Source organism: Ptychodera flava, chromosome 17 (assembly GCF_041260155.1).
Source record: "Ptychodera flava strain L36383 chromosome 17, AS_Pfla_20210202, whole genome shotgun sequence".
Classification (NCBI taxonomy): Eukaryota; Metazoa; Hemichordata; class Enteropneusta; family Ptychoderidae; genus Ptychodera; species Ptychodera flava.
In genome coordinates, this window is record NC_091944.1 from 37,911,393 (window position 1) to 37,932,854 (window position 21,462).

Sequence of the window (21,462 nt, forward strand, 5' to 3'; positions counted from 1 at the left end):
TGGCTGGCAAAATAACCAGTAATACGTTGAGATTGGAAGAAATCTGGCAATCTGTTTTATTACTGGTTATGCAGTGCCCGTAAATACCAGACCATAAGGTGTCCATAGCCACGGCAGACATATCTGTTAATCTGTGTCTTTTCTAGTGTATAAAAAACATTTATTATGAAATAGCTATTCAAAAACTTTTTTTTGTTTCTCAGTTGTTCATTTCAATTTACAAAACTACATGTAAATGTTATATTTTCAAAATGAAGGACTGCGGTGCAAGACGTGATAGCTCAGTTAGTTGTGGTAGTCAATAACACATTGCAACATGTGTGCTGTGAACATGAACCCTGGTATTCTGTATTTACAGGAACTCCATTACCGGTAAAAATAAACAGCCAAATTACTTCCAATCTCGCTTTATGACTTGTCATTTCCCAGTCACTGGGTTATATGACTACCCTAGGAATTCTTGCTGTCACTATATAAGACCACAGGGAACCCAGAAATCTGGTTGTTGTTGTTGTTGTTGTTGTTGTTGTTGTTATTGTTGACCAATAAAATTCAACGAACATAACTGTTGTGTTGTTGTTGTTTCAGACGTAATGTAGATGTCATAAGAAACGCTACAAGGACACTACCATTACTTGCCCGATACAACTCTCTGCATGCTAACGTACACTCTCGTTTAAGTGTATGAAGAGAGTGTACGTTAGCAGAGTGTTGTATCGGGCAAGTAATGATAGTGTCCTTGTAGCGTTTCTTATGACATCTACATTACGTCTGAAACAACAACAACAACAACACAACAGTTTTGTTCGTTGAATTTCATTATATTTATTGGTCAACAACAACAACAACAACAACACGACTAATAAACATAAACAATCAATACAAACAACAACAACAACAACAACAACAACAACAACAACAACAACAACAACCACATTTCTGGCTTCCCTGTGATAAGATACGTTTTGTGACTGATAACTTTTTAAAATACATGTTCATTTGCTGTTGTTATTGTCAAATGTCGGTCGCTTTGGTCTTTTCACGTTCTGTTTCTTGTCGTTGTCATGAAGCTCTTAGTATAGGCAGTGATTCTTATTTTTCAGTATTTTTTTATTTTTCTACATATTTACATGTGAGTGGCTGCATCATGGCGCTGTTAATAAGAAAATAAATAGATTATAAAATTAACAAAAATTGACACCCATAAATATTTCTCTACAGCAAACATAGATGAATCGAGTAATATGCCGCGGAGGTACAGGGATGTGAATTATCATCTACAAACCTTTTATATTGATTATCTTTCATTTAGTTGACTTATAAAGATTTACAAAAGAAGCTGACTTAATGGAGTGCCAAGGTACATTTTTGAAAGGCTGCATTCACAAAATACTGATAGAGACTTGAGGAATTCAATGGGGGCTTGAAAGTAGAGGGGGATTTAGAAAAGCTTGCACTAGGTATTGGGGATTTGAAAATATGTTGGTTCCCTATTTATATACATTTTCACATTACACAGTGTTAAGTCATCGAATGGTTGTAATGTTAATAAGAAATTTAAAAATTCTGGAACCATTTTAAATTATTTTATGTATTTCAAAAAAATCTAAAAATAGGATGAATGCAATCGAATTTGCTGAAGACAAAACAACAAATAGACCTTGTAACAGGGGACAGAAGCTGTACCTGTTGATATTCTTTTCAATATTTCCATTCTATATATTTATTACAGTTTCATGCTATCTCCCTGCAGTATTCTGAAACACACAATATTCAACTTGTCATCAAAGCTAGTATATGTTTTTTACCATTGTTGTTGATGATGGTAATGATGATGATGATGATGACAATTGCTCTGTCTTTGATGAAATTCATTGTCAGCGATACCAAAAAATGTGATTGGTAGATTTTGCAACATAGTACATAGAGAGTAACAAAGATTTGAATGATCATGCAGCTGTGTTAAACTTGACATCTTTTATTCTTAAACTTGACATTTTATTCATTTTCTAATACTTAAAACTTTAAAATCACGTTGAAATGCGTTAATCTTGTTTACACGCTAAGAGTATAATTGTGCAGTAATATCGACAGTTCAATTTATGTCCGCACATAAATGCAACTGCCAGCAATGTTAGTGTTCGTAAATACACGCAGGTTGTGTTGATAAGCTGAATGCTGAATACTGAATACTGAATTTTTCAACATGATATTTTGAAACAAAGATATAACACATATTTTGGCCATATAATAGTGTGGGGAAGATTTGAAAAGTTTTGATCATGTAGAGAGGTTGGATTTGAATTCAAATCCAACCTCTCTACACTGATATTTAGGGGATCTAAACAAATTAGATTTCAATCGCGATTACCCTAGCTAGTGCAAATGCAGCCTAAAAATGCATCGCTAGAGCATCGTCACAGTTGTCTGCAGGTCCTGTACATAATCCATTTCAGTGTCGTCCAATAATTTGATAGAAAACGTAAAAGGAAAATGGTCAGATTCGGTGTGTTATCTGAATCAAAGGATGACAGCTTTGAAAAAGCGGCTCGGGTAATGCTAAAGTATGATCATCGACCAGCATTTGTGTGTTCGAATTTCGCTTTGATTTGCCTCAAAACAGACTGAGCTGTTGACACATAGCAAATTAAAGATGCAACACAAAGAAAGAAGAAAATTACAAAACCAATCTCTTTTTTTCAGACTGTTGACACACGTTCAACATTGAAACCATCTCTGTCGTACACATACGATGAATCTATAACATATTCTGCGTTATAATTTATTAGACATCAAGACCTTCAGCTGTTCAAGCATTCGCCAGTAATTATCGCATCGAACTCACGTAAATTTGAAATGTGAAAAAAATTCGCAATTTTGTGATGCGACTGTTTAAGCCTGACAACTTGGGCTGATAAACCTTTTCATTGTACACGTACACTAGGCAAACACTCAAAGATATAATCTGGTTTGTCACTGTCTGAGATTCACGGTTTTTAGCACTACTCCATCGATTTTGCATGACAGATTAGCTCTTCTTTACTGCCCTTGCATTGCAGATTAGCATTACTTAATTGACTTTGCATGGTAGATTAGCACTACTTTACTGCCCTTGAATGGCAGATAAGCACTATTTTATTGTCTTTGTATTACAGATTAGCACTACTTTATTGACCTTGCGTAGCAGATTAGTACTACTTTACCACTTTTCCTTGGCAGATTAGCACTATTTTACTGTCTTTGTACGACGAATTAGCACTACTTTGTTGACTCTGCATGGCAGATTAGCACTACTTTATTGTATTTGCATAGTAGATTAAAACTTGTTTATTGTCTTTGCACTCCTTTAATTGCTTTCTTAAATTCCGGAGACAATAAAATCCAAACCATCTGCATTGAAAGTTTCAGGTACTGGACCTTAAATTGAGAAAGCGAGGTCGAGTGTGCTTTACCTTATCTGGAAGGGAGCTCTGACCTTAGTCATTTTAAACTTTGCTTATTTGTATCCATATCTTAGTAGAAGAATTGCACTCTGGGGAATGCACCAAAAGTCGTCTAATTTGACCTTTTGCTGACATGTCAGTATTTCTTTACCATTCTATCAAGTTTTCCATACAAGGGCTTTAGTTCAGCAGGAGACAACATTGCAAGAAATAATCGTACAGGTGTCTCTTCTGATGATTGCCCTCGGATGAAATTCTACTAACTAAACATTTGAAAGATTGTACTTATTTTGAACTTCGTCCGGCTACTTTGATCTCCCTTTCTACATTCTTTTATCTTTCTTCGCTATCAATATTTTCTAGTTTCCTTCACTGATCAAAATTCAATAAGATATCTCCGTTGTCCGATTTGTTTGTGAAAATGCTGAGACCAGTCTTCGGTGCCACTCGTTCAATTTATTTCGTCTGCAAGTCTGAGGTTTGATATCTGTTCACCACCTGCCTTCACCCGCTTTCAAAAATCTCTACAACATCATCGGGAAAAGCTTGAGAAAACTGTTCAACTAGATACGCTGTTTAATATTTACTCTCTGAATACCCACCTTCTATTGTGCTCGACGTTGCTTTTTGTTGAAATGTTATTTGATTTAATTGCCTCATTGCACGGACACTAGCGTTCCTCCGCATGGCATTCCACAAGTTTTTGGAATGGCAGAGAACAATCTGTCATAGTGTTAGTCCTACTTCCCGTTGTACCTGCACATACTGTAAAGCAAATAGTCAGGTGCAGCCAACGAACAGTGCACTTTTAAAGGGGTCCTTTTCATGATAAGATATATTGTACATGACAAGTTATGTAAACTAACTAATTTTAAGTCCAGAGGGTAATTAATTAGCTGTTCATATTTTGCCCTCCAACTGTACATTTTTCGACTTACCCTCCCGCATTCAAACTTCATTTTTACCCACTCCCTATATGTTTTAGCCTGTTTCCCCTCCCCATTGTGAATTTTTTAAGCTCCCCTGTCCTGTGGCGAAAAAAACTTGTCGATTTCCCCTGTCCGGGAAAAAAATCCCCTTAATAATTTTATCATTCCCCTGCAGACATGAAGCTCCCCTGCCTTGTGATTAAAAAACCTGTCGATTTTCCCCTGCCCTGTGAAAAAGCAAGTAACTTCCCTTGTCGTTTTCCCCAATCCCGGTCCCCAGGCCAATCAACGTTCACAAATATCTGCCCTGCCCGACAAAAAACTAAAATCTGCTCCTGCTAGCTAAAAAATATGTCCTCTGCCCAAGCAAAATTAAAATTTCCCCTGCCCTCAAAAATTTGCTCCTGGAATAGTTTTTTCGATGAATAGCTCATTTGGCTGCACCTGAATAGTTGACTAAGAAAAGAGTTACTAATGTAGTGTTACATTTGAGATAGCACCGTCCAATTGTTTTATTTACTTTGACCTCTTTGCTGGTGATTTCAAAAGATACATCTATACATATGCTATCCAATCGAAGTTCTTCTTCCCACACTAACTCATGTACAGCACTTTCAGCCAAGTTAAATGCACAATGACTTTCACGGTCCGTTTAGAAATGAAGAACCATTGTAGAGTGCCATAGTTTGTTCCGAAGAATTGCTCGTTTCTAATATAGACAGTCCTTTTTCTTCCATTTTTGTTTCGAATTGGTTTTCTTCCAGATACTGGAGTTTCCGAAGACATTGTCCATAAATACTAATCTGAAAAATTGGTTATCAAACTTGTGTCACAAACTTTTCACGACTTCCGTCATCACCGATCCACCAGACAAATTTTCTTCTTTGTCAACATCATGGGTCTTTTACTAACCCTTTGGCTTGCTGTTAATTGTGACATTCACTTACGTTCAACTTTGGATGTGCTTCTAATTTATCTCAATAAATTAAACAAATTTTTCCCTGATGTACAAATTTTTCCCTGATGTTGATAATGGAGTGCTTTTGCCATTTGGCTTCTGTATTTACAGTGAGAAAATGTTATGTTACCAAATCTATGGAACTAATGGCCATAGCCTCATGGTTCAGTAGTATACGAGTAATGATTCGTCTTTCTACTTGTTCCAACTCTCTCCCAATCTCATGCTACATAGAAAAGATATAAATCCTTGCTTGTTCGCATTTTGCATTTATTATAAAAACCCTACTTCAACATTAGTTTTACACAAATAAGTGATCTTCGTTGCCCTTTTACAAAGATAACTTGATAAGGTTCTCTCATACACATACACAAACTTTGATTTATAAAGTAAGTTCCCTTATCGCATATCATCACAAGATCAGTTTTAAAAAATGTTATAAGTAAACCTTTACTCGGACATAAAAAATTAATAAGCCTATACGGCTAGAGTTAACTCTGTGCTACTATTTTGTAAGTTATGTAAAACTACAAACTTCTTAGGAATTGACTACTTCCTGGGACGTTTTCAATCTATTCCGTTCTTCAGAACACTGAATATCTCTCAATCAAAGGAGAGGACCGACTTCAATGGATCATTCCAACTAGAAAGTGGTTGGCTACATTGGAAAAATCTTATCGGGAACTTGACATTTATATACATGAAAGAATGAACGTCGACTTAAAGAGACGCATGTGTCAGAATTAAGAAATATACTGTATCCCAGTGAGATCATCGGAAACTTTAGTTATAGAACAAAGGAAGGCTATATACTGGATACAGCTGAGATGTATTCCAATAACTAGTACAGTTGAGGTGTATTCTAATAACTAATAACTGTCTTTGAATATTCTAGGTGTCTATTGTCGTCGCTTACTGCCAGCTTAATCTACTGCAAAAAGTCGAAATACAGGTAAAATCAATCACAGGTTAAATGAATGCATCAAAAGTAAAATATTAACCCCGCGTAAATAAGCTTTGCTTAGAAAATGTCTATAATAATTCAGAAACAGTAAAAACTTTGGGTGACAAAAAGGTGGCATCTATACATCTACGCAAGGACTGACGTCACAAGACTCATTAACACGCAACTGAACATCACCAATGAACTTGCCTTGATCCATATTCCTGAACCTGAAATCATAAAAAGAAGTCAATCAGTTCAAAACTATGCGTCGTGAGAATTTTTACATGGAACTAGCAGAAAATGTAATGTCTTAATTTAGAGTGTATGCAGGCCTTGAAAGAGGCCTAAACTTCTGATAACAACTGTAATAGAAAAATACAGTCAGGCAGTAGGTATACGAATTCGAGTTGACGATGAATGATTAGATGTAATGATACATGGACACCTCAGTGAAGGATTTAATATACTGTTTAATATGTACAAGACGAAGATTTATATTTCAAATTTGCTGACACTGTCCTAATATCTGTCCTCGAGGCGCATTCTACACCTTAACGTAAACTACAGCACAGTCCTATGACTACACCAATCAGCTTCGCCGTCGCTGTGATTTTGAATCACCAGAGGCGGACATTATATAAGCCTGTTTTTCACGACCTTGTTGTCCACTCCTGCCCTGGGGTCAATAATTTATGTTGTACAGCCACGGACTGTAATGCCCGATGTACACTCTTATCAGACCTATCACTATCAGCCAGCCATGAGCATCATGGTCATTTTCCAGCCACCATATATCAATATCAACCGATCGACGTGTAGACCACCAACAATTAATCATAACAACATGTCTTCCACGCGTATGTCCAGGTCAAGAAAACGAGCATTGTCCCGTTTTCTAGCCTGCAATCAACACATCAACTGTCGCCATTTGCTACGCCCTATCTCAGTCAAGGACTGGACACTCAATTGCTCTTGAAATACCTGTTGTCATCACTCGAACTGTTGTAGTTAATAACATAGTGTTTTCGCCCGGTTGTATCAGTTTGTATTTTATTTATGGATACGATTAGTCGTCGATCAGTCCAAACATAATTCATTGTGTGTGTATGTTTTCCGCAACAATTTACTCAAATTCCAGTTTTAGCAGTTTTAAATTAAAGTAGCGGTTGGTTGGATGATTTTCAACCATCTTGTGACATAATAGCTATCCCACGCAAGTTGATATGGTATGTTGGATGTTTAGACGGACTGACCGAAGCACAGAGCAACATATAAATGATGATGAGTTGATAAATTGTCAGACAAACTGCGAAATACTTAAAAAGAAAGCGATTGAACGGACATGGCCATAAGAAAATCTGATGAAGAGAAATGTGAGAAAGATATTTGCAAATTTAGTAAAAATCAAACTGTATAGCTTCCGAATCAGGTATGGAGCTACATGATACACATACGTTTTCAGTATTGCAATATGCAGGTTACAGTGCAATATGATATAATGTCCAAGCTGTAATGGACAGAACTGTAATAACGACCATGAAAATTGTAGTCATGGTGATGATGATGCAGATGATATGGCTTCTGATGTGTTCACAAACACCTCTGAGAGGAAGGAAAATCTGAGAAATTTTCTCTGATTGTTTAAATACTTCCCAAAATCGACCTAAAAATTTCAGATACCTCCTTCTAATTCATATTATTTTGAAGTACTCTCAAACGATATTATTTATATCTTATGTCTGCAGAGGCAGTGGCTGGCTGCTGGCTTCAATTTTTGCACGCGGGAAACACGTTTCCTCGTAAAGAAAGCAAAACTGATCACTAGAAAAGCTAAGTTGGAAACTAGGAGACCTCCCCTCAAAAGTCAATAAACCGTATGATGATTGTATGCAAAATACTACACCTACATAGTATTTGAACAGTGGCATGCAAAACCATATATTCACAGGTTATATTGGAGGTACAACAATCTAACTAACGTCTTATTCATCTTTAATCTATGGCTGTGAGTCTCACAAAAATCATCTATTTCTTGAGATCGTATCAAAGAATTGTTACGGATAGCTCTGACCAAAGGGGAATTATATGGTCAATTAATATCTCATGGCCAGTTATTATTTGCATACTCCTCTAATTTACTGCACTCAGTCGTCAAGTGTTGTTATAGGAGTCTCACATGGTCTGTCCACAGTCACCTGTGTTCTATTCCGCTCTTCGCCTATGCGCCCCAAAGACGTGTGTGCATACCGGTATGTCCTGATGCATATGTACACACGTCTATGGGTCGCATAGGCGCAGAGCGGAATAGAACACTTGGTGACTGTGGTCTGTCAGAACAAACATGTGCTAGTCAGTCTGGCAATTTCACACACATCTTTTGTCTCATGTCTATGTAGGAGAATATTACAAATTGTATGTTTTATTAATTCCCAAACATTCTGCTCCAGACGAGAGGGTCACTGTAACCTAGATTATTATGCTTGAACTACTCTTAAACATATAAGGTTATCAACTGTAACAGTTTGTGCGAATCTTTATGGGTGTAAGAAAGTACCTTTTATTTGCCCATTATTGCATGATTTTTTACTCAATATTATGGGATAATTATAGTACTGCCAATTACTTATTTCAGTCCCACAGTATTTTCAAGTCACCCTTCAAATCCTGAAATCCCCCTTTCAGAGGTGTTTAATAACGTAGCCCATATATGCTAAGGGTCAAATGATGAAAACACACCTTACACGGCGTGAAACAAGGACTTTGACTGAAGAGTTTGTTCTCAGCAATAGTATTTGTACAACAGCTAAAACTAATATATATAGAAGGATTTAAAGTTCAACTCACTGATAATTCTGACGTAATCATTTTTGTACTGTCCTTGGAGTTGTGGATCTTGGTCTGATTGACACTTCAATGGTTTAAGATGGTGTTCTGCTTTGCCTTCATATACGAAAGTACTTCTGGTGTTGTAAGTTCCATCGGCGTTCTCTGTGATTGATTCCTCTCCCTGGCCTAAATTTTCATTCTCGACGAACCAGATTAATTTCGCTGCCGGGGCTGCAAGTGTGGATGTACATACCAAAGTGGCCGTTCCTCCGACAGGAACGACGAGGTCAGCACCAGGGCTGAATTCGATGATGTCAACGTTGTCAACAAGACCTATGGGAATGAGTAAAATGCGTACATGATACTGTGCTACTACATGTATTTGTTCTGGTTTTGTGTAAGTGTGGCATGCAAAATTTGCCGGTAAGCAATCGCACAAACGATTGAAACATCCGTGTTTTGCTGAAAGAAGAAATTTTCAGATTGGTACTTTTAGAACTTTCTCAATGACAATTGATTTTGAAAAGGTTAGTTATTTATGTGTCAAAGACCCTAGCGCATTAGATGTACCGAAGTAAAGCGACATCTTTGGGAATCTTATTAGAGTATGTTGCTAATAAGTATGTTGCACCATGGAAGTAGTCTCTGCTACCTCTATGGTTGCACAAACAATTTTTACAAGAAACTGCTCTAATAGCAAGAAATGTAATTAAAGGGACAAAGTCGGCCATTTTTCATGAATTTTGTTTGATACAAGATACTACTTACATTGTTTGACATGTTGAAAGATACTGAATGAATGGGTGACCATGTATATATTTGGCCCCGGTTTTAGACAAATTAACTGAAAACATCGCGAAAATGAATAAATGGTCATGACCAGTAATTCATTTTCACGATGGTTTCAGTTATCATGTCTAAAACCGGGGTCGAGTATATGCATGGTCACCCATTCATTCAGTATCTTTCAACATGTCAAACACTATAAGTCGTATCGTGTATCAAACAAAATTCATGACAAATGGCCGACTTTGTCCCTTTAAGAGTGTTCACTATTTTCATATTATTTTCGAAGATATAAAATTAATTGCAAACCTATAAGATTCGTTAACGGAGGTACTCATTATTTAGTAATGAAAACAAATCAAATTTAAAGTCTCTGAGATTTCCATTTATTAGGTTTGAAAAATATAAACTTTTTTCCATTCAAATGACAGTAGCGTCAATAGTAACACACATTAATATGATTGCGCAATGTTGAAACAATGTTAGTAAATTGTATACTTTAAAAATTAACACAGCAAACCTTAATTATCCCTTATTCGACATTTGGTCTTACTGTTATTTTGAGCGCCGACAATTATGATTTAGTTTGATTGGAATTTTACTTGACCTCAGATGCATACATTTGCTGAAACATAATTATTGTGCAACTGCATTGAAAGCCAATGTCAGTTCAGAGTTCAACTAGAAGCAGATGTGACAATATCTCGAGATATTATATATGCTACTAGTCCCCACACATGAACATGCAGTCAATCATTTTGATATATGGTAATAAGTAAGTTCTCATCGATGAGTAAGATGTGTTTTGCCCGACATAATGGTGCGTAAAAATATTTTAGTTGCACAGTATCCCCTTATTAAGCCCTCAACATTTTTGAGTACCCTCTTGTAGCTTTTGATTTTCAAAGCCCACCCCCTCCTCCTCCGACCCAAGGCCATAAATGAAGACGGTTCCCCTGGCCACTGCTTGTGACAGGATCTTCAAAGGAATTCATCTGCTTCGGAATGAAGTATTCTACAGTATGGAAGCTTTTTGCAATCTTAATTATTTCTTACTTTAGTGCAAAACGCCCCAGGGCACATACTTCTGAGTGATATGCAAATGATACACGCTACGCTACTATTTAATACTGAAACCAGGGCAGTAACAAGTAGCCGAGGTAGAAGTCAGGGAGAGCAGATACTGTATATACCAACATCGATCTAAAATTCAAGTACGTCAGTTAGTTAAGGTAGTATGCACCTCGAAAGTGAAAGACTTAAACTTTTGCTCAAACTTTCCTTAAAGGATCTTTCAGCCATTCTCTTTCAAAATTAAGAATAAAATTCGGGGGTCACCGTGCAAATTTTGGTACTAGAGAAATAAATCATCCAAAATTTACCAATATTTGAAATTCAAAATGGCCGCAGTCCCTGTGTTAACTCTATGGAGAAAAAATAAAATTTTCGATTTTTGAAAAACTAAGACGGTGAAAAGTTTTCTTACGCCAAGAGCTTTAAAACGAACCCCCACAAGTGGTAGATCAGAAAAGAATTGAAAAAGTTTGAGAGTCCAAATATCTGTTCCCGAGGCGCGTTCTACCTTAAGCACCCAAGAGCTCAGTATGTCTGCCGAGTATCCTCTACACCAACTCATGATCACGTGATTTCGGTGAAAGGTTACCCCAATAAATTAACGCCCGCGTTTCAGAGGGTCACTGTTAAGTTTTGACAAAAGAAAATGTCAAGAAATGAGTATTTTGGCAAACAATAGATTTGGTGAGTTTTTCAATCTGTAAATTGCGTGTTTCTTGTAAATGTAAGATTTTCGTTTGAATTTGAATGGATATTGCTTCTTTCGTGTCGTACACACATTCAAATAACGAAAGTCTGTCACGTCCCCTATGTAAAACATTTAGTTATGATTGTGAAATGAAGAAGGTTTTGACGACGACTTATCATGCCAGATTTCTAAGATTCAATAATACATATCACCAAATTATATTAAATTGAGTCGGCACAAAGTACCTGGATATAAAGCATGATAGAAATTGAAATAGGAGTTCTAATTATGTTCTAATACTTTTGACAAAAATATTCTGACGAGCGGCCTTGTCACCGATACAGCTCTGTTCTCAGGTTTTGCCGAAAACAACAATAAAGTGTTTATCTCCAGTTATGCATTCCGTTATGAAACCTCTACTGAGTTATGCATCTACTAATTGTAACCCTTTACAACTCTCTTTTCAGGTCATGAACTTTGCCCTGAGGAAAAATGCAGGAATTTCTCATGCCTAATGCCAAACAATAGGGTTTTCATCATGACCACAACGTTAGGTACGCTACATACTGAAGTCATGATGTAAGAACCAGAGGTAACAGAGAAAACAGCGTTTTGACCAAAAATGGGAAAATTGTCTGAAATATTTGCATATATAAATTTCATCATTTTTTTCATAAACTGGATAATGCATCCCTAAGAACTTACATACTAAATATAATTTTATTGGCCAAACAATTTAAGAGAAGATGTTTCAAAATAAATGGAAAAAATTGATTTAAAAATTCTAAAAAATTCTAAAAAATCAACTGAGCATTTATTGTAACCTTCAGGAATATGATTTTGTGAAAATACTTAATTTACAAATTTTCTTAATTATGCAAGTCACCTCTACAAGACAGCATTAGGATTAAGATACTTTCCAAGCATTCAACATATTGTCCTTGTGGCTAAGTATTCGTTGAGTTTTCCACAAATTTAGTCTTTGGACGGACAGACTGACTGAAAAACAGAGTTATAACCTTGATCTGGTACTTTGGGCACATGGAAATGGTGGGTTGAAGTTGGCATGTGCTTGCATGACAGTTGCTATCTCTACAACTATGCTTACGATAAGGCTAACAACAGTAACAACCCAAACTATGTATGTTTAGTGCAAAACTTTTAGTACTCAAGCAAGAGTTTGCTCACATTACTGTTAAATTCATAAACACATTTGTCTTCTGGTAGGTCATTTCTTTCTCCTCAATGTTAAGCTGGGACACTTCAACTCATAGCTGACTATCGTCCTTGGCCTGCTCTAAGTAAACATGGATCTGCTGTGCTGGAGGAGGGTCGGTCAAGTTTTATGTGGACGGAAAGCGGGCCTGGCCACCGCAAGGGAAATATAGGCGCATCATTTCTGCTGCACAATGCAGCGTAACGTGCCCAGTTGTTGCCACCGAGGCAGGTGGTTTCCGGGGAGGCGCCCGGATGAAAATGTAACTCTAGCAAATTACAACCGATGGAGAGTTTAAGAGGAAAATCTCAGACCTAGGAATTGAGCTTGTAACATAATTTTCCATGTGTCTCCTTTCACATCAACGAAATAAGCTAAAGTATAGTTTCTGTCTTGTTTTCGTCAGCAAAGCTGATATTAAAGACGATCAAGGCCTAGACTTTTTCCATTCATTATCGTTATTTTTACTCAGAAAACTATTAATTTTTTTATGACAGAACTTGTAAATGAAAGTATGCCAAACATTACGACAGAAATCTACTAAAACCTTAGTTGTTGAATTAATACTGCTATTGGTCTTAATATGTATCCCGATATCTCATGACGTCTTTGCGATTATCCAATCAAAGTATTGGAATTTTTAATGTTATTTCAATCATTTGATCTTCAGTATTTAACGTTGATACAATGTCTCGTGTATCGACGTTAATACTCTGGTCACATATCCAATGGCAACACTGCATTACATAGCCTAGAATCTATTCGTCCGCTTGCCTCCGTACCTCCGACCCACTCGGAGGCAACCGGACGAATAGATTCTAGGCTATGCATTACACAGCAGTCCGTTTACAAAGTAGGCTTCTCCTTTACGGTATATTTATATTATACAATGTAAATGTGTAATTTTTTATGATCTTAATGATGTTAAACAGTGATATATACATCAGAAACTTTGAAGAGGGGTCTTACATACGAAGTTTTAGACATTAGACTTACTATAAATTTCCAGTCGTGTTTCGCCTTCACCCGATTCACCAAGGACGTAGTAATCAATTTCACAGGTATAGTCACCAGTATCTGCAACTTCAAGTCGGGCAATGTTTAGATCGGCTTTTGATCCAATGATATTGACACGATCTCGAAAACGGCCGTATCCTGACCCGTCTTTAAGATCGGTTTCTGAAAATACCAATTCTTCTTTGCCAGTCTTGTCAGACAACATTCGCCAGGTTTTGACCACTCTTTTATTGTTCGTTGATGGAACTTCGTAGTCACATTTGATTGTAGTAGACGACAGTCTATTACCGGTGTGCAGTGGCTCTGTTACAATATTTAAGGTGACTACATTTCCTACGTGTAGGACTGAAAAAAGAACAAACAAACATCAAACGGACGCTAAAAAGTGCAGTAAAATTTTCAGTGCACGACTTATGGTTAAACTTTTAAAGCTTTTATCGCTGATAATTACTGTAGTGCCAAAATAAACATGGCGCTAGGTTCTTTTAGTTATTATAAAATATGTTTAAACGATTTGTAAAGAGCCTACATCTTGTTGTGCAAAGGTTTTGTGATCGAACAATGTCAATAGAAATTTCGAATTTATTCACAGGTATATGAAAAACGGTGATACATGTGAAATACAGTTGGTCAGTTAATTTATCGACAAACAGAGAAAAAAATCGGTATAACCATTCAGCCTTAACGTTTGAACATTGCACTTTATATCCACAAACTTACCAAACAAGTCTCCATTTTGATTTCTGCATTTTCTAATTTTTAATTTGAATTACAACATGGTCATTTTCATATGGCAATCATGTCCGTTTAGAATTTTGTATCATCGCATCGAGTAAATATATCACTTCCGAAAGTTATATACCAATCCGTAAAAAACTGTGTATACAGTTGTAGACCCTCAAATTATGTAACAAGCTTGACGTGAGATATTTGCAAGCTAGTTCTTGTTGAAATTGACGGCAAAATATTCCCCCACTCACAGTGACGCCACCCATTTTGCCGTGAGGTCACCCACATATTTTTCATCAAGCATTAACATTTCAGTTAAAAATTAAACCAACTGCTTCTGATCTTATATGATACTGACAAGAAGTTCAGATTATATTAATGCAACGGTAAAAATCATCCAATCGACTTCTTGAAGGTCCCAGAGTAAACTTATCGTTGATGAATTGTAGAAAAATGTTTCTAAATGCCATCCGAAATTCTCTGAAAACGTCTTTCCATACCTTTGTGTATTCAGTGGTGCAAAATTATTTTTTTCTGCGATATTGTTTTTTTGGGTTCACCTATGACGTAAAAGTACATTTGCGATTATTTTTCAACGGAAGTAGCTGTACTGAATTAAGCTCACAATCCATGCTTGTTCCGATGAACTATTAAACTTTTCAACACCATAATCGTTGATACACACTCACCTGATAACAACAGCACAATGCTGCAAAACCAGCGAGACGCCATATTGGTAGAACTACCTGTTTGAACGTTGTAATCAGAGAAATCAGCCTGGATTCAATGCCCACTGGATAGGCTCATGCAACAGTCACGTGATTAACCTGTCATCGGCAGCGAGGTGGTCGCTGCAAACAACCTCTGGTGGTGAAATTTATCACAGATAGTTTACCTAACTAACACACATGCAGTGCCAGGGCACAGCTTATCATACCGTATCAGTCGGTATCAGGGTAGTGTACAATACTGGTTTGACCAACCCATGTCAATAAATTAATGGAAAGAGTGCAGCCCACTGGTTCAGTTAATATTTAATTTTTTGAGGAATGCGTACAAAGGTTTATTGTGCACAAACACATGACGTATTGCTTCAACATAGTCTCAGTATTTAACTACAGGCCTCTCAACAGCGACAGCTTCGACGCATTCCGAAATAGGGCGTGGAATTTCACATTATGAATATCTGTGGGAGTGTAGTACAGTCAAACTAAGTAAAGACGCGAAGCCAACAAAAACGACAACAACAACAGCAGCAACAACAATAGCAGCAACAGCAACAACAGAAAAGTAACTTGGGCTTGCCCTGGCAGACTGTAGGTTGGAAGGGCGAGTACAGGTCCCGGAATCTCACTTTAGGGCATCCATACACTTGCTTGCATTTATTCTGAGAAACACGACAAACATCAGCTCTTTTTTGAATCTTATGTATTAAAAGATTTGTTTAAACCTTTTATGAACAAGGGAGCAAAGTATCAACAACACATTGTCAGCAATAGATTGGATCGACAGCTCCGAGTAGACCAAGGGACGGTCTGACAAACACCGAGTACGTTTATCGTGTAGACACATACAACTGAAGGTGCACTGTACTGGACTTTGCTCATCATGAAAATTGAAGTTAGTGTTTTGATGTTTAGTGTTTTGTTTTGTTTAATGGATCCTTTGGCATCACTTAAAATGAGAATTCGCATACAAAATACAGCAGCAATACACGGGATTACGAAATGAAACAAGGCACAAACCTAGTTTCAACGAAAATTCGAATTTCGCATGCCAAACTGTAACCACGTGTCTCTTCACAACACTTAAGTAGACCAAATGTTTTCGCACGATGCCGCCATTGACAGGAACGAGGAAAACTTACACTATAAATTCATACATAGAAATGATCCATATGGGAGTATTTTACAACTTGCTTGTACCACACTTCGTCCACACGTGCGTGAGTGAAATGTGCCTATATTGAGCTTTTTCATGTTGTTCAATTACTGAATTTGGAAATTTGTAGTGGGTAGTGAATAAACACACTGACCCCTGTTTTTATTGATCAGTATAGATAACATTTGCAGTATACTGGCCTATTAGGGTCATAACAGTCAAACGCTCACTGTCAACGTCATAAATTACTAAACACGAGTGACATCAATATCTAAATGATGAAGGCTTGAGTTTGGAAAACGTAGTATATAATCAACAATTTAAAAACACAAACAGAGTAATGCTTTTTAAGCTTTATTTAGAAAATCTGATGTTTCAAAGATAACAATGATGATACAGAACGAAACTTAGTTTTGCAAATAAAAGGCAATCCCTCTTTTCCAGATGCATCTATTTTCAAAGATCTCATTAAAATATTTAACAACACAAAAAATTAATTCTTTAAATTATATCCCTGTCGTTAGTACACGTAATCGTTCAGCAACAAACTATACAAGAAGTGCAATTATAAGAAGTATTATTTTGACTAAGACAGGGCAATGTCCAAAAATGTTGGCGCTGACATCAAATAAACTGGCTGTTTTTAGTTGTTATCACAAATTAAAAAGTATTCAGTCTGTAAAACAATGATTAAGTTTCATTTCATAATACTGTCATATCTTGCTACATATAAAATTACTTTATTTAAACAACATTTACGAAATAGTTAAAATGGCCCTATATAACCTCTATATGAAAAAACTTTATGAGCTGTCTATCTTGACATCTAATATTAAACATTTGTAGAGAAAACAAAAGGGAAAGCTAACTCTATTGAAGTGAGAAGCAAATGAAAGAAATGTGGGTTTAAATGCAAACAAGGCCAAGCATGGCAAGGGGTTTAGGAATATGTGGCATCAACGTGTTTTAAACTTTGTAAAAGCCTTGAGGGAGTCATTGTGCTTGTACATGTAACAAGGAATGAATGGCAGCGCAACACTGCTGCTTACTTTTTTCTAAGTTCTGCTGTTGCCGGGAAAGTGTAGATAGAGTATTTAAATGAAAGAAAGCAAATTGCATACAGTGTGGCCTACTCAAGAAACTTGCAATTGAAGATGTTCATTGAAAATAGAAAAAAGGTGTGGTCTAAATTACACACACGTGACCAAGTTTACTTTTCACTAAGTGGATTTGTTTACTGAATTTGAGCTCGGAGATTAACATGGGAACAGAAGTGAGCTCTATTCGGTAGCTGTCTGAGTTCGTATAAAATAATGGACAATTGTTTGATAACATATAGACTTAGAATCCACGGGATAATATCAAATAATATGAAAATAAACACAGTGACTGACAAAAACGACGGAAATCAAAATGCGTGCATATGGAGCGAAAGTGAGTTGCTAAATAGTTTCCGGCGCGTTACTGATTCAGTGGCAGTCTACTGTTCATGATTCCATCCAACGTTGGCCGTGGCATCTAGGGAAGAAAGCGATCAGAACAAAGTGTTAGGTCAACATAAAAACAATTACCATTTTGATGATCGATCAATACGAGAATATTAATGATTAAAATATGTCAGTTCTGCAAAAGTCTGTCTGCCAGTCTCCCAAAGATATGAGGAGTGTGGAAGACATACAGACAGAAACTGATTGCTCACACACCTTAAATCTTGGGATATGAGAGAGAGAGAGAGAGAGAGAGAGAGAGAGAGAGAGAGAGAGAGAGAGAGAGAGAGAGAGAGAGGCATGGAGACAGAGGGCAGACTCTTGCATCTGTCTCTTCTGTATGTCTATCTGTCTGCCTGTATCATCTCTCTCTCTCTCTCTCTCTCTCTCTCTCTCTCTCTCTCTCTCTCTCTCTCTCTCTCTCTATGTGATTCCTGCAATGATTTGCATGAGAGATACCAACCTTCACTATTGCAGTATGTGACTCAACAATATTGAAAGCGTCATTACTATGACACTGCCAGCGGTGACCACGGTGCCACCTACAGGTGAGAAGTACAAAGGATCAAAGGATTAACAACAACAACAACAACAACAACAACAACAACAACAATAGCAATATTGTCGACATCATTATTATCATCACCACCACCAACCATCAGCTGTCGTGTAATTTTTTAAGTGATAGCAGACATATACAGTTAATGACATTGGTCAAATGTAGTATGTATTTGTGCGTTCTATTGACCTTGACCATAGTTTTTTTCTTTGATACGATACCCCTTGAGAGTGAGACAATAATTGGCATAGGGACTGTTCAGTGAAATAGCCGCCGATCGAAAATCATTGTACGATATTAAGTATACTTACTTGTGTTCAATACGACAATGTCGTGTTTTCTCTGTCCTTGGAGTAACCTGGGTTCCTGTCTTGATTCACATTTGATTCGTGCATTATGGTCTTTCAGAGTTGCTTCCATAGTCATGGTGCTTTCTGTGTTGAATGTTCCATCGCTATTCTCTGTGATTTTGTCTGGCTCAGCTTCAACGATAGCGTTGTTCTTGTACCATGATAAAACTGCGGCGGGTTTAGCTCTTGTCGCTTTACAGTCGAATGATATTTCTTGGCCTGCTGGTGCCCACACGTAATCACCTTCGTTGTACTGCAGTATGTCAACGAAATCCACGAAATCTGAATGTTCAAAGGCAAGCAGAAAGTTTAGATGTATGCACATTCACCTGAGGTCTATTCTGCTCTGCGTCTATGAGCCCCATAGACGTGCCAACATATGCGTCTATGGGCGCATAGACGCAGAGCGGGATAGACCACAGACCGGGACCACAGATGATTACACCACGACCAGTCCTATCCGATCACAGTCCCTCGTGATTCGGTATGCACCGGACAGCCTTAAAAACATGCACAAAGGAGGTCATAGGCTGTCCGGCACCTACTTGATCACAAGCCACTGTGATCAGAGGGGACTAATCGTGGCCTAATATTAGGACATGACATGCATAGAAGAGGTAACAGAGGCTGTTCAAGCTCTACCTCATCACAAGCAACTGTGCTTCTGGTGTCATAACAAATGTAGGTAAATAATTAACTTTTCAGGCTTTTTTCTTTGCTTATCAAGGTTTGAGGTGTTCAACTGTATCGTTAAGAAAAGGTCAAAATTAAACAATTATAATGCCTATAAAACAACTTACGGTGTACAAGCAGATTGGTTTTGCCATCTCCAGATGCTTTTGCCAAGTAGAAATTAACGTCACATGTGTAGATACCGTCATCGAGAAGTTCAAGGCGATTTATTTTCAAATCAGCGCGAGTGCCTACATGTTCCATCCTACCAGAAGCTCTGCCGTAATAGATTGGATTTTCGTCATCTGTCTTGCTCATGATCACCATTTTCTCACCGCCATCACTTGGTTCAAAGAACCAAGTAATTATGAAATTGTCCTTATAGTACCCCGGAATGTGGTACGTGCATTTTAATGTTACAGACTGTGTAGTGACCCCCTCTGATATGTCGTTGGTCACCACATTTAAGTCTTCCTGGGCTGAACAGCAGACGATTACTGAGAGAGAGAGAGAGAGAGAGAGAGAGAGAGAGAGAGAGAGAGAGAGAGAGAGAGAGAGAGAGGGGTAATTTTGCTGTGTAGATACGTCAAAACCTTACACTAATTGCTTTGTGGGCACTATATAATACCTCTTTTAGGAAAACCAATCCAACATTGAGGCATTAAAATCAAACCAATTTTAATTTATCGAAACACATGAGCGTCCAAAACAAAATCATGACTGAAGTAAAAAGTTACAGAATGTTTTTGTCGTATTTTAAATTCAAACACCTGTAGATTGGAAAAAAATAACCATTGAGAATTGATTGTCTTTTCCAATTGAAGGATATTCAACTGTACATGCTTATCTCTGCAAATCTTTCGATTATAACCATAATCTTGAGTAAAAAATATATGGCTTTAATAAACGGTGATGAATTTGCAATGGAAGAAAATAACTGGCATGACTGGTAAACACCATAACGATGCTCCTCCGCATAGCGGTTAACAGGCAGTTATAAACGTTAACAATTAAACACTCTGTTAATAAATAGCATGCACAGCCCCACCTTATCAGTGATCGGCACTCAAACATTACCTCAACACTGAAATGTGTGCGAGAATAAATCATTCACAGAGGTGTGTTTAAAAATGGCCGTTATAGTCAAGTTGGAATTAGGTCTTTTGGGTAGTTATTAATATAACGGTTTGTGAATTTAAGTACTCTTGACTCATGGTTTGTCTCTGGACCTAACCCCGTCCGTTCTAAACTTTTATGAAGATATTCTGACAGAAGTGTCGTAGTCGATCGACCTTTGCCAAGGGCATTTGTCATTGTTTTAAAAAGTCTTCCTGCAACCGTAGAATATAGAATGCGAAACAGGACAAAGCGTGCATATGTGGATTTCGCCTGGATTTGGGATTAATTTAGTTGGGGAACTAGCATCGCCAATTTACCTTCTTGTTACTTAAATGCGCCATATATTTTGGTGCACAGATTGGTATTTATCGACACTAATCGGAGTAATGAAACATGAAATAACATCTATCTTTCTTTCATTTTTATAACTACTTTACAAATGCTAAAAATAAGCACTTACCTGTGAACAAGAGTGCGGGGAGTAACCAAACACGCCACTGCGCCATTTTGCTACGTGCTTTGTAAATAGTCCCACTGGATGGTACATAACGCTGTACCAGGGGCTTGGTGCTGGTTAATGTTTAATAGGCTTTCATGATTACCTCACAAAGATTACTAACAGATCTAAAGTAAGGTGAGGCAAGGGCGCTGTAGGATGTTGAATGTTCTTTGATATCAGATGAATGATGAATGATGAGTAAAGACTGACAAGGTACTCAGATGATTTGGTGATTCTAACGATTCGCTTTCTTAAATTTAATTCTTAGGCGACTTTGCGTCGC

At 37.2% G+C, this 21,462-nt stretch overlaps 2 protein-coding genes across 2 annotated transcripts; both read right to left on the bottom strand.

The window, feature by feature from the left end:
- Positions 1 to 5,583: 5,583 nt before the first annotated feature.
- LOC139116261 (uncharacterized) lies at positions 5,584 to 15,481 on the bottom strand. The gene is made up of 4 exons (XM_070678854.1): positions 15,302 to 15,481; positions 13,863 to 14,228; positions 9,121 to 9,435; positions 5,584 to 6,503 (listed from the first exon to the last, which is right to left on the bottom strand). Exons 1-4 carry the CDS (start codon positions 15,342 to 15,344, stop codon positions 6,421 to 6,423), a joined length of 807 nt encoding a protein of 268 aa, XP_070534955.1. The 5' UTR covers positions 15,345 to 15,481; the 3' UTR covers positions 5,584 to 6,420.
- A 1,353-nt stretch (positions 15,482 to 16,834) lies between these two features.
- LOC139116262 (cell adhesion molecule 3-like) lies at positions 16,835 to 21,291 on the bottom strand. Its single transcript, XM_070678855.1, has 5 exons — positions 21,141 to 21,291; positions 19,690 to 20,058; positions 18,851 to 19,171; positions 18,444 to 18,522; positions 16,835 to 18,011 (listed from the first exon to the last, which is right to left on the bottom strand). Exons 1-4 carry the CDS (start codon positions 21,184 to 21,186, stop codon positions 18,449 to 18,451), a joined length of 810 nt encoding a protein of 269 aa, XP_070534956.1. The 5' UTR covers positions 21,187 to 21,291; the 3' UTR covers positions 16,835 to 18,011; positions 18,444 to 18,448.
- Positions 21,292 to 21,462: the final 171 nt, after the last annotated feature.